This window comes from Cottoperca gobio, chromosome 15 (assembly GCF_900634415.1).
Source record: "Cottoperca gobio chromosome 15, fCotGob3.1, whole genome shotgun sequence".
NCBI classification, from domain to species: domain Eukaryota; kingdom Metazoa; phylum Chordata; class Actinopteri; order Perciformes; family Bovichtidae; genus Cottoperca; species Cottoperca gobio.
In genome coordinates, this window is record NC_041369.1 from 1,094,458 (window position 1) to 1,108,344 (window position 13,887).

Consider the following 13,887-nt stretch of genomic DNA (forward strand, 5'->3'; position numbering starts at 1 on the left):
GCAGAGAGAGGACACAGAGATAGAGACAGAGAGAGGGAAATGGCACAGAGAGGAGAGACGAGATAGACAGAGAGACAGAGAGAGACAGATAGAGAGAGAGGAGAAGCCAGAGAGAGACAGAGAGGAGAGAGACAGAGAGAGATACACAGAGAGACAGGAGGAGAGACAAGAGAGAGAGAGAGACACAGAGAGAGACAGAGAGCACAGGAGAGGAAGAGTACCAAGAAGAGAGGAGACACAGCGAAGAGAGAGACAGAGAGAACCAGAGAGGAGAGAGAAGACACAGGAGAGAGGAGTAGAGTAATAGAGACACAGAGAGAGAGAGAGCACACCGCGACACCGAGATGGAGACAGCGAGACAAAGAGAGAGAAGAGAGAGGAGACGAGCGAGAGAACACACAGGAGATAGACACAACAGAGAGAGAGACACACAGAGAGCGAGACACACGAGAGAAGACAGAGAGAGAGAGAGATAGATGAGGGAGAGGATGGCGGAGATAGGGAGAGAGGGAGAGAGATAGAGAGATAGACAGAGGGAGCTGAGAGAGAGAGGTAGGAGAGAGATGACAGAGAGAGAGATAGACTAGAGGGGATATATAGAGGAGACAGAGAGAAGGAGAGAGTAGACAGAGAGAGCGAGAGAGAGAAGGAGAGAGAGAGAGCGCAGAGAGAGATAGAGAAGAGAGAGATGAGGGGATAGACGATACAGAGAAGGGAAGAGAGAGAGAGGAGTCGCGAGAGAGGGGAGAGAGGGAGAGAGAGACGAGACCGAGGGAAGAAGATGAGTGGAGAGAGATGGAGTAGAGAGAGCATGAGAGAGAGGATAATAGACAGAGGGGAGAGAGAGGACATTCTAGATGGAGAGAGCAGAGAGAAGAGATATATATGTCGTAGGTATGTATGTATGATATATATATGTATGGAGGTCTGTAGATTATTCTCTAGTATTATGCTCTCTCTGTCTCTCTCTGTCTCTCTCTATTCTCTATAGTCTCTCTCTCTCTATGTCTGTATGTCTGTCTGTATGTCTGTATGTATGCTGTCTGTTATATCTATATAGATAGCTAATGTATCTTCATCGAGGAGAGGAGAGAGAGAGAGGAGAGAGGGATAGAGAATGGAGAGTAGAGAGAGGCTAGAGAGATAGAGATATAGAGAGAGATGGAGAGACGAGACGAGAGAGATAGAGAGAGAGAGGAGAGAGAGAGAGAGAGAGAGAGGATACAGAGAGAGAGAGAGAGAAGTAGAGAGAGAGAGAGAGAGAGGGAGAGGGGAGAGAGAGAGAGTAGAGAGAAGAGATAGAGAGATAGAGCCAGGAGAGAGAGGAGACAGAGAGCGAAGAGAGGAAGAGAGAGAGAGAGAGAGAAGAGAGAGAGAGAGAGAGAGAGAGAAGGAGCGAGAGAGAGGAGAGAGAGAGAGAGAGGGAGAGATAGAGAGAGACAACAGAGACAGTACAGAGAGGAGAGAGAGAGAGAGACAGAAGGAAAGACAGAAAGAGAGAGAACAGAGAGACGGATCAGACATACAGAGAGAGCGGAGAGAGGACAGAGAGAGCGAGAGGACAGAAGAGAGAGAGAAAGAGAGAGACGAGAGAGAGATGGAGCGAGAAAGAGAGAGAAAGAGGAGAGAGACAGAGAGAGAGAGAGAGAGAGAGAGAGAGAGAGAGAGAGAGAGAGAGAGAGAGAGACAGACAGACAGACAGGACAGAGAGAGAGACAGAGGCGAGACAGAGAGATGAAAGACAGACAGGCAGAGAGACAGCGAGACCGACAGACAGACAGAGAGGAGAGAGAGAGACAGCGAAGAGAGAGGGAGAGAGAGAGAGAGGAGAGAGAGGACAGAGACAGCTGAGAGACCGATACAGAGAGAGGACAGAGAAAGAGAGACAGAGATAGACAGAGACAGAGGAGAGCCAGAGAACACGAGACAGAGTAGAGACAGAGGACAGAGAGGAGACGAGACTGGAGAGACAGAGACAGAGAGAGACAGAGCCAGAAGAGACAGAGACAGAGAGAGAGAGAGAGAGGAGACACACACAGAGGAGAGAGAGAGAGAGAGAGGATAGAGAGAGAGACACAGAGATAGAGAGAGGGAAACCAGAGAGAGAAGCGAGAGCAACAGAGAGAGACACGAGAGACACATAGAGACACAGCAGAGAGAGAAACTAGAGAGAGAGAGAGAGAGAAGAGAGAGACGAGATGAGAGGACAGAGAGAGAGAGAGCAGAGAGAGACAATGAGAGAGTAGAGACACAGAGAGAGAGAGAGAACACAGAGAGAGAGAGAGACCACACAAGAGGAGGAGAGACACCACAGAGAGAGAGAGACGAGAGATAGAGACCCGAGAGAAGAGGAACAGGAGCGAGAGAGACACAGAGAGAGAGAGACACAGAGAAGAGAGAGAAACAGAGAGAGAGAGATGACACAGAGAGGAAGACACAGAGAGCGAGGGATACACAGAGGAGAGAGAGACACAGAGAGAGAGACACAGACGAGAGAGAGACACATAGAGAGAGATACAAGGCGAGAGAGAGAGACAAAGAGAGAAAGAGGAAAGAGAGGAGGAGAGACAGAGGACAGAGAGTAGAGACACAGAGAGAGAGGAGAGACACAGAGAGAGAAAGAGAAAAGGAGAGACAGAGAGAGAGAGAGAGAGGAGGAATTACAAGCCGAGACAGACGAGAAAGGAGAGACCGAAGAGAGAGAGAGAGGTGAGAGAGATAACCAGGAGAGACAGTATAGGACAGAGAGACAGAGAGAGAGAGTAGAAGCGAGACATAGTAGGGAGACAGAGAGAGAATAGAGAGAGATCAGAGAGATTACAGAGAGATGACAGATGGGAGATAGGAGACAGAGAGAGAGAGATAGAGAGAGGGTATACAAGATGATAGAGAGAGAGTAGAGAGAGTAGCGAGATACAGGAGAAGAGAGAGATAGAGATGAGAGGCCCCACTAGAGAGATAGAGATGAGAGATATGTATATATGTATAGATATATACACATATACATATGGATAGAGTAGAGGATAGTGGAGATAGAGATACAACCAGAGAACGAGAGAGAGAGACACAGAGAGAGAGAGAGAGAGACACAGAGAGAGAGAGAGACACAGATAGAAGAGGACACAGAGAGAGAGAGAGCCACAGAGAGAGAGAGAGAACCCAGAGAGAGATGAGAGACACATAGAGAGAGATTACAGAGGAGAAGACCATAGGAGTAGAGAGAGAACAGAGGAGAGAGAGACACAGAAGGAGTAGAGACACAGGAGAGAGCGAGACACAGAGAGCATAGAGAAGAGACACAGAGAGAGAGAGGACACCCAGAAGATGAAGAGAACAGAGAAGAGAGGAGGTACACAGAGAGAGACACATAGAAGCGGAGAGAGCAAGATAGAGAGATGGACACAGAGAGATAGAGGACAGTAGAGAGAGAGAGACGAGAGAGAGAGAGAGAGAGAGAGAGATAGATAGAGAGTAGAGAGAGATAGAGAGAAGAGAGAGAGAGACACAGACACAGAGAGTATAGAGATACAAACACACATAGAGAGAGAGATACACACACACAGATAGATATATATATATAGATATATATATATATACACATACACATATATACATATATACACATACACATATATACATACATACACATATATACATACATACATACAGACATATGTATATATATAGAAATTATATAATTTGTATATTATATTATATATATTATATATGTATATAGTATATAATATATATTTTATATGGATATAATATATATTATTACATATAATATATACTATTACATAGTATATATATGGTATGATGTCAGCGTACTTGATAGCATTGTAGATATCCTCCAACATGTCCTGGTCAAAGTCTTTGTTTCCATTTACTCCTTTCAGATTTTTCTTGAATTGCTGTTGAAAGAAAAAATCAGTGCAATTAGATGTAGAATAATAATCCTTTAATCAGAAACTTTATTCAAACATCTCACATGCTTCTGGGAAAAAAATGGACGTGGTCATTCTCCACCATCAACGTGTCAGTCAATGCATCTCAACACAGGAGCTTAGCTCAGACACCCAAGCCTTTGGCTTCGTTAACTGAGCATCCAGCAACCAATAATTAAAAAGGCTTTGTGTGGAAACACACTCACTATGTGTTACTTAATATGCTTTAGTTGCAGTGTTAGGAAAACAGGGATTAAAGCCAAGAGCCTCCTGTAAATAAACATAATCACCCTGCGATGACTGACGACCTCAAGGCTTGATGTTATGCCTCGACTAGAAAGGGTTTGTCATACTGGCAGGTAAGAGGAGGGGAAACTAAACAGGAGCTTCTCTGCAGGGACACACAGAAAAATAAACACCGGCAGAGAGAGCCAGAGAGGCTACCGAGGATCAGACCTCTATTATCTATTTCTATCTGTCATGCTCATGTCAGGGATGTGCACATACAGTCAGTCACTATCAGAGAACAGCTCTTGGAGCAGTCGCTGCTAAAGATACACACAGATAACACATAGGCTGCAAAACAAAGAAGCATGCTGTATTTTATAGACGAAATGAAGATAATATGACTGTCCTTACCTGTACCTTACTGAACACATGTCATCTCAGTGTCAGATCCTCAGGAATACGAACTGATTTACACTTAGTGATGCTGAGCATAGTTTTCCCATTCAAAAATAACCCCACTGCCAACACATGCTGTGGTAAACGCTACACATTTCAAGCAGCTAAGTAACTGAAGAGCTAGGCGCCACTTTTATTGGCCCTCTACAAACTATTGTGTGGAAGCCTCTGCCTGTTGTCTGAGCCTGGAGGTCAACAAGCCTTATTCATCAAACTGACCTTTTGGAAATGTGTAGGGATCATTTAAACAACATACAATACCAGCTGTATGACGAGGTATGACTCAACACAAGAAAGATAATTTCTACAAAGTATGTGTCCATAAAGAGAGTGAGACAGAGAGCAAAGTAAGTACTTGCTATTGTTTGTCAGTGAGAGTGGCCCACCCACAAACGGTTTCCAAGCTGCCCTAGAGACTCTGTTTAGTCTTCAGCCACTGTCAATCAAAGACAGAAAAAACAGAGACGGCAGACGAAGGGAGAGGCAGAGAGAGACCCCCCCACCTCCTCCCCAGCCTGTTTAGGATGAGTTTACCTCTCAGACGGACCACCTCTGCCTACAGCTGTTGGCTTTCTGAGCCACCATTGCAAATGCTAACCCTCACAGAGGAATGTCATACCATCACACACAGAGGCATGCCCCAGTGAGAGGAAATATATATATACATGTATGAATACAGATTGTTATATTTTCTTAATTAAATCTACGAACTAACATTTGTTAAACACAAAGGTACATTCTTTATTCCATGTTGTGGATCTTAGTGTTGTTCAAGTTTGTGTTGTGACGCAGCTTTGACAGCTAGACAGAATTACATCAAGCAGGAGTGACGAAGTCATTGTGATAGAAGACGAGTCTTGCCTAGCCTCTATCTCACATCAGAGAATTATTTCTCAAAGTTCACAATATATTTCTCATTGAGTAAAGCATGCTGGTAGTGACTTTTCCCTGACCCTCATGACTACCAATTTCTAACATATCTGTGCCTTCATCCAGGCAAACAGATATGTTTCACTTTTATTGGCTAAAAATCACACACAAGCATTGTCTACCTCCGTAAAATTGAGACAAGTTTTTTAGCAAGAAGCACTTCTGAAAGTTGGGCTGCAACAAAATACAATGGTAGAGAACGAAATGTGATGCTCACAGCACAAAAACATGACATTTAAAAAAACTCAACGCCGATCTTTCCAGAAGCAACGTCATGTTTACTGTAGAAAACAGACAGACCTCGGTTTAAAGTTTTCATTGGCACTACTTATTCAGTAGAAAGGAGATCCAAGTGTTTGTGTGTGTGTGTGTGTGAGAGAGCTAGAGATCACTCACCTCTATAGTCATGGGGATATTCTGCTTTCGGACATTATGGTTATGCTGGTCAGTGTTCAGCATTATGACAGCGTAGGCCAAGGCAAAGCCTGCATCGTTGGTCATGAAAGGAGAGCCGTTCACTTTCTACAAACACACACATACAGTATACACACAATGAATAGAACATCATCTCAAGCAACCTGTGTTTAACCAAACACCAAGGGGGACTGTTTCACTGTATGTAAGGTAAGAACAGCTAACTTTGTTTCTAGACTGAATCTCACCTCACACATCCTGCTGATATAACAGTGAGCCCAGAGTGGAAAAGTCATTTACACAGTCAATGCTTACAATTACTCATCGACTCTTTCAAGGCCACTATTTGTGTGTATGTGGTCGGCCTAAGAAAAGAACCTTACTAGAAATAGTTTCCAGGGCACATGGCTCCTTCTGCTATTTTGAGAAGTCAAATGTTCCCTCTGTGGAGTTTGCCCATCATTGTGTAAATGTGTGTCTGTGTTAACACTTATGTCATCCTACTAACATAACCCGGAGGGTCAATCATGTGACAGTGTTTGATTCATGTTTTCAGCACCTTTACAACAGCTGGAATTATCTGATGAAGGAAACTTCCATTTGTATCTGGTGCGTGTGTCTGTGTGGAATGAAGGCACCAGTAGATTCATTCACCGACGTGAATTAGAAAAAGGGTTGTGTTTAAAGAAATGGTGAATCTATCAGGTGGGATCAAGTATTTGTTTCACAAATCACAAGTTTGCAGAGGTGGAACAAAGAAGTCATTGTTTTGAAAGCCACAAGTGTTGTGTTTGGACGCCTAGTAAACAGGTGATACTGGAATTAGGAACAGCTGCAAAGTCAGGCTGAATTTAGTGCTTGCCACCCATCGATGACAGATATGTCTAATATGCAACACATGGATTGTTGTTGATTTAAAAGAAAACATTTAGGCAACCAAAGGCCAAATACAAATTTCGTTACCACACTGACTGTGATGAGAGCTCATTTATTTCAAGTTTGCAACCGTTTACAACTAAATGCTAGGTCTTAGCTAATGCTTAAGCCTAAACTGGGAAAAGAACATAATGCTACACGCAAAATACAATTTTTTTTAGGAAGCCTCAAATGTTGAACAAAGTTGGGAGTTGTGGCTGCTGAAGTGTTTAGTCAAATTATAATTTGATTATAATTATTGATTTGATTTTAAAATAATGGACATTCTTAAAGAGGCTAGCATACAATGTGCCACCTGCTCATCAGTAGTGATAAACATTCACACACTCACACGGGTTCAATATCTTGCCCAGGGACACTTCAACATGTTGACCGGGGCCGGGGATCGAAAGATGAACACTCGACCTCCTGAGCCACAGCCCCTCCTCTGTTCAAGCTCAGTCTTGGAAAACCTACTCTCATCCTGATTGGCTCCTGTATATCACCGGTCATGTTCTGATTATGCTGCAGTCAGTCAAGATTATTGTGCTTTTGCTTTTGCAAGGGTGTCACTGCTTTATAGTCCATGATGCTTAAGTGTTTTACATAATTCAAGTCTAAAGTAATCTAATCCATTATTAAAGTCTGACTGAAGTCAAAAGAACAGCAGTCAGGTGTCCCTGTTCTCTATTAATCTTAATGCCAAAATGCTGCTGATACATTGTACAGTTACCGTCAGGCAGACGATACAGGAGCCTGGCTGCACCACCAGACTCAAGGATACTTTCTACCACCAAGCAATCAGGCTCCTCAACCTCCACACAGACACACCCACTGCTGTCTGCACTACATAAAAATAAATAAATATTATTATTTATTGTACTGCACAACCCCCCTTTTTTATATATGTACATAAGCTATATTGTTTTTTTATTATTGTTTTAACTTAATTGTATATAGTACTCTTATTTTTAATATATAAAATATCTCTCAAACACATTTCATTGTACCGTTGACCCTGTGTTAACCTACATATGACAAATAAAAAACTTGAAACTATTAAAGACTTATTCAGACACGTTTTAGACGTTGAGCATAGGTGCCTTACATGCCAGTTGTCTGTAAAGGTTTCAAGGAGTCTCTGGATGACAGGAGCCTCTCCAGGTAATCTAAAGGCCTCCAGATAGAGCCGCAGGGCCTCATCAATACGAAGCCCCTGGAAGGTGAATGTGCTGCATAAAAGGATTCACAGTATTTAACAACCTAAAATGTTTAAGCAATATTAACATCAAACACACCAAAGTTACATGGGAACCAAAACCTCAACATGCTTTCAAGACCAGTTTGCTGAATCACATTTAAATGATGAACAAATGCACAACATGCCGTGAAACTTCACCCTACTTTACAAAGCTGTCCAGGAGCTCCATGTTCTTGCGATCACTGACAAACTCGCCAATCATCTTCTTGTCCAGTCGAGGGTTTTCTCTGAGCCACTGCGCCACCTGGTCGTTGTCTATGGGGTTACCGAGAAGGCCTTTCTCCTGAAGAAACTGGATTCCCTTTTTGGGCTTCTGGTTAAACTGCTCTGTGCCTGTGATCAGCAGCTGGAAACATGACAGTTTGAAGTTGTAGAAGTAGCTTTTATAATTAGTTGTTGATGTGTAATGTTACAACAAATCTAGATCTTTTAACACCACTGACCTTTTTCTTTGTTCTAATTTCCATCAACTCTTGGGAATCAGGTAAACACGACGAGAAACGTTGAGGCTTTTTCAAGGCACTCTTCTCAGCTGGATGAAAACATTTAAATCAGCTTCTATCCCAATGCTTAGTAATACTTTGAAAGTAACTGTATGAAGTCTCACCAGTGTCATTGTCCCCCTGATCCTGTCTACCGAGTCTCATCTTCTCTGCCATCAGATGTCCGCTGGTTGGTGGGCACACTGGTGCATACTCAGCTTGTGGCAGACTCAGACCATTGGTACTGCTATTAAAATCTAAGACGTAAAGAAATAAAATAAATTGTGATGGGCTAAAGGGAAAAAAAGTTTGTATTTATTTTTATTTTTAGTATTGGATGAAAGAGAGAAAGACTACCAGTAAACATCAGAGCTAAAGCACTCATTTATTTAAAGATTCTAACAGTACATAAAATATATAATGTATGAATAAATATAGTCACAGTTTGATGTGTGTATACCAGTTGTAGTGTTTGTTCCGTTCTTGCTGGAACCTTCTCCCTCTGCCAGCAGTGTTTCTGACTGGTCTTGCTGAGCAGTGCTGTTGAGTACCTTGGCCTGGCAATGGGCTTCAGTGCTGTCGATCACAGTGAGCAGAGCCTCCAGGGACAGGAGGTGGGTGGTGTAGAGCTGCCCTGACACTGGGAACGCATTCTGTCGAGAGATATGAAAGAGCAGTTCTTCAACGCAATGTTGGAATTCATTGGAAATCTGGTCATCATATCAAATTTGCACAACACGATTATTGTGGCCAAAATAATTCAGTTAAATTCATCTTTAAGTTTCTTTATTGTGCGTTTTGTTTCTTTTTTTGCAAATGAATTACACTCAAAAAGCACTTAACAAAATGACATCTTGTGGAGTGTCACTCATGGAAAACTGCATCACTCACACACACACACACACACACACACACACACACACACACACACACACACACACACACACACACACACACACACACACCAGAGCTGTACAAAAAGAATAATTACACTAATGAACTAAATGAACTGTGAACAAAACATCCACAAGGCTTAACTTCTAACAATACAATATTATTATTGGTGCCATTATTAAGATGATACAAATGTCGTTTTTTTTCTTATCAGAATAAATAACAACACCCAAGGTCGAGTGGCAGTAGCATTTTTGTTGGGCTTTCTGCACTCTACTCGGTCTACTTCAATTGAAGAGGTTCAACTTGTGATTTATCATCCATTGTATACATAGTTCAGCTGATATTCCCTGATCCACTTCCAACAGTTTGTCCGAGACAAACCTTCTATTTCTATGTGAAGCTTTGTTAAAGCATCAAGTTAGTTCCAGCTTATTAAAGCATTATTGTGCACTTGACACTGAAACAGGGACCCGTTCCTGTTTAAATCTGCACACATTTTGATAAGCTTCCAGTGTCTTCCACAATGACTGCTGATTTCTTCTTTTCTTATTCAACTGTTGCTCAGAGGGATATGTGTCTCTGTCTGCCCTTTACATCGTCAGTCAGTTTGAACCATTGTAAACCTTTTTTATTCTCCATATACAAAACAAACAATTCATTAAAAAAAAATCATTAATTTGTTGAAAGGACTATGTACAAGCTAAAAACATGATAGACCATTCAAACATATAGAGTAGTCTTCTAAGACATCTGACTGGACCCAAACAAGCTCTGTGGCGGAGATTCCAAACGTTACAATAGCTGTGCATAACTAATGACAGTCCACGGCAGGACAGAACAAATAATCAAGACCTTTCTGAATTCAAGACTATTTTAATAATGTTACGGCTTTATTTAGGGAACCAAATTCAATGTTTTTAAAGACTTTGGCACTTTTTTTAAATACATCAAATTGGTGGTGAAGAGCACTATCTTTTAAAAAGAAGGAAAAGAAAGTGGATGTTCACCCACCAATACATTTCTTTGAATACAAAATTGTTTTAGAAACAATTTAGTTATTTGAAGGTAATTTATTAAAGATTCATGAAAACAAAACGTTAAATAGAAAACTAAGGACTTAAATTGAAGTTTGGCCTATCCAACAAGGACTTCCACATGTACAACATCAACGGGATCCCAGAGGGATGTTACCTTGGACAGCAGCTTGGTGAGGTCCTCAAACAGATTTGAGAAGTAGAAGTCACAGTCATAGTTGATGTACAGCTCAGTGACAAAGCTGGGAATCCTCCACAGCTGGACAAGAGCCTCCAGAGCCATCTCCTTCATCTCATAGGGCATCTTAATGTTCTCTGACGTGATGATGTCCATCAGTTTCTTTAGGTACATCTGCCAGTACACAGGGAGAGGATCATTAGGTCCTCGGGTTCAGTTGTACAATATATTTAGATTGCATGAGTCACTTCTGATGGCTGACAGGGCGTAAAGATCATTGAGTGAATAAACAACTAGACAATGAACAAACTAGTTACCTCAAGCTGAAACTTAAGATGTACTCTCATGCTTTCAAAAAGCAAGAAGCAAACTCGTATGGAGGAAGCGTAAAGGTTCATACGGTCCACACTCAGCAGCTACAACACAGACAAAATGATCAGAAAAGATACATTCAAATATCGTTATAGACAGTCCAGCTTTTTCCAAATACAATTTTTGATTTTGTTGAAGCCAGTTAAGTCATTCACAGTCACTGAATTGTTGGTCCTACTTGGAACCAAAAACTGAAGGAAAGGTTATTGTCAGAAAAAAAATAATGAAGCTCTTTTTAGCTCATACATATTGCTTGACAAACAAACTAATGGAAGATATCAATATGATTTAAAGCAAGAATTTGAAACATATCTGCTTTGGATTCCATCAAAATAGATCGCACAAGTATCAGTTTAGAGTCAACCAATGCAAAGTGGCAATCCCTGGCTAGCAGGTGCTGCTGGTTAATTAATCTCAAGTGTTAACCATTTCTGAATTAGACACAAAATGTTCAAAAGCTTTTACAAAAAAGGATTCCACATAGCAACGGTCACTAATGGAGAAAAAATATATTTTACGAGCATTCATTTCAATATTCTACTTTACCTGGAAGAGATGTCTGCAGAGCTCATCTTTGACCAGTCCGAGTAAAGACTGGTAGTTAGTAATGTGTGCCGACTCAAGTGCAACAGTCAGCAGCTGCAGGCCCATGTGCATCATGGCATCAGTGTTGTGGCGGTCATGGGGATTGGTCAGTGAGATCAGGAAGCGAAAAAGCTCCCTTAGACATGGCAGGCCATATGGGATGAGAGGACGCTCCTACAGGAGACAAGAGTAACAAAACACTTGTCATGCAAGGGAACAAAAGCATGAAGCAATACAACAAAACAGAACCGAGGTCAAAAAGTCGAGGAAAATCAGAGGATTAAAATCCTGCAATATTCTTACCGTCTCTTTGTGTGGACTGTGTGAAACGTACTCCTCGGGGGTTGACATAGTCCATGTCGTCTGACTGCTCTGTAATGGTGTCTTTGTCCTCCAGAACCTCAGGGATGGACTCCACTGAGGCCGACTGAGCTCGTTCAACTTGCCTGCCCTCAGACTAGACACAAATGGTAACAGAACACAAATCAGTCATTTAGGTTAAAGTCACATACCAGCTACAAAAAAAAAGGGGTTCACATTAGAGTTACTTAAGTATACACAGGCACCAACAATAGACACATTTCACAAAATAAATATGGAAATGGAGAAAGCTGAAAAAATATATAATGTTTGTAGCCCAAGAACTGATCATGATGTTGGTCGTCCTATTGGTGCTCCAAACAGCCCTACCTGTGCATCCGGAGAGCCAGGCTCAGTCCTAGGAAGTGTGGTAGCACACGAGTTACATTGTTCGAGGTCAGAAAGGTCTTCCCTGGAGGTGGCTTTGGAACAGATGTCCAGGCCACTGTCTGTGGTTGTAGGGCTGGAAACAGACGAACCAGCACTGTCTGAAGCTGGCAGGCTAGAGGTGGACAAACCTTGCTCAATGAATGGGACGCCACCTAACAGGAAAGAGATGCAATCATACAATGAAGTCACCAGTCACCCGCATGCATACATGTATACTACCACTTAATCAATCATGTAAAAATCAACAGCAACATGTAAGGTCCACCACAGATTCCTTATGCATTGATAGAAAATGGGGTCAATATTAGAAAAGTCTTAATGAAAAAGGGCATGTTATCCCTGTCTTCTTTACACTACTAGGATTTTCTTTTTCAAAGAATAGGCAACTGCAGAATTTGATGTGATTTGATGTTTTAGCTTCTTTAAAGCTGATGATCATTGATGATTGATGAGTGTATTTTCACAGTCGTGTTTCTCTTACCTAAGAGATTGTTGTTGCTGAGGGTGCTTGACTGGTTTGAGTCCATCTGACCGGAGGGACTTCGGACCATGTGGTGAGGCGGCCTTGGCAAGCGTTTCTGCTTCTTCCATTTGGATGACTCACTCATCCCACCGGCGCGCATCTTCAACTAGAGGACACAGAGTGGATCACTAAGGCTTCTGAAAACACAATGTACTGCTGGTGGACCATCGTTTTAAGGCCATGATCAGGTAGGAAGCTTTATTTCTCTTTAAATTCTTATTTTTTCCCCCTTAAAAAAAGAGACATAGCTGTCAGCATTTCCAGTAAGAGACTCCCAACTTAAAGGGACAGTTCACCGCAAAATCAAAAATATAATTTTTTCCTCTTACCAGAAGTGTTATTTATCCATCGAGATTTTGTTGAGTGTTGGAGATATCGACCGTAGAGAGGTCTGCCTTCTCTCCAACATAATGGAACTAGATAGTGCTTCCCATGTGGTGTTTAAAGCGCAGCAATGTCTCTTTCCAGAAAGATAACCCACGGGCCTTGTTGTGAGCAGTTTCATGAAGGAACTCTTTTGCTTCTACTGTATCGCCGCACAGTAGGAAGCATGCATCTACTCATGAACAAGAGGCTCTCCTGAGCACACCTGAGCTAGCTAACGTTACAGCTCAGCTGAGGAGGACACCATTAATGTTTATATATCATCTTTTGTCCATGATGAGCTGCACGCTTAAGAAATAGGAACATAATGAAACTGTTCACGACAAGGCCTGTGGATTATCGTGATTTCTGGAAATAGACATTGCTGTTGAGTTTGTTGAGAATGTATTTTTTTGGCGCTTTTAGCACCATAAGAGAAGCACTATCTAGACATCTCTACAGCTGATATCTCTAACACTTGGCAAGTCACACCAAAACTATCTAGATGGATAAATAGCAGTACAGGGAAGAGGGAAAATATGTATGACATCTGAA

The 13,887-nt window shown here is 41.9% G+C and overlaps 1 protein-coding gene across 1 annotated transcript in view; it reads right to left on the reverse strand.

Annotated features, from left to right (window-relative positions):
- gbf1 (golgi brefeldin A resistant guanine nucleotide exchange factor 1) overlaps positions 1-13,887 on the reverse strand; it is a 104,047-nt gene that overhangs the window by 24,125 nt on the left and 66,035 nt on the right. Inside the window, exons 9-21 of the mRNA XM_029449238.1 lie at positions 12,928-13,075; positions 12,387-12,598; positions 11,997-12,153; positions 11,658-11,866; positions 11,057-11,155; positions 10,719-10,913; positions 9,091-9,283; positions 8,756-8,887; positions 8,592-8,680; positions 8,292-8,494; positions 7,996-8,119; positions 5,955-6,080; positions 3,829-3,911 (exon numbers count right to left, since the gene is read on the reverse strand). Of these exons, the coding sequence (XP_029305098.1) occupies positions 3,829-3,911; positions 5,955-6,080; positions 7,996-8,119; positions 8,292-8,494; positions 8,592-8,680; positions 8,756-8,887; positions 9,091-9,283; positions 10,719-10,913; positions 11,057-11,155; positions 11,658-11,866; positions 11,997-12,153; positions 12,387-12,598; positions 12,928-13,075 (1,970 nt within the window). The remainder of the gene's footprint in view (positions 1-3,828; positions 3,912-5,954; positions 6,081-7,995; positions 8,120-8,291; positions 8,495-8,591; positions 8,681-8,755; positions 8,888-9,090; positions 9,284-10,718; positions 10,914-11,056; positions 11,156-11,657; positions 11,867-11,996; positions 12,154-12,386; positions 12,599-12,927; positions 13,076-13,887) is intronic.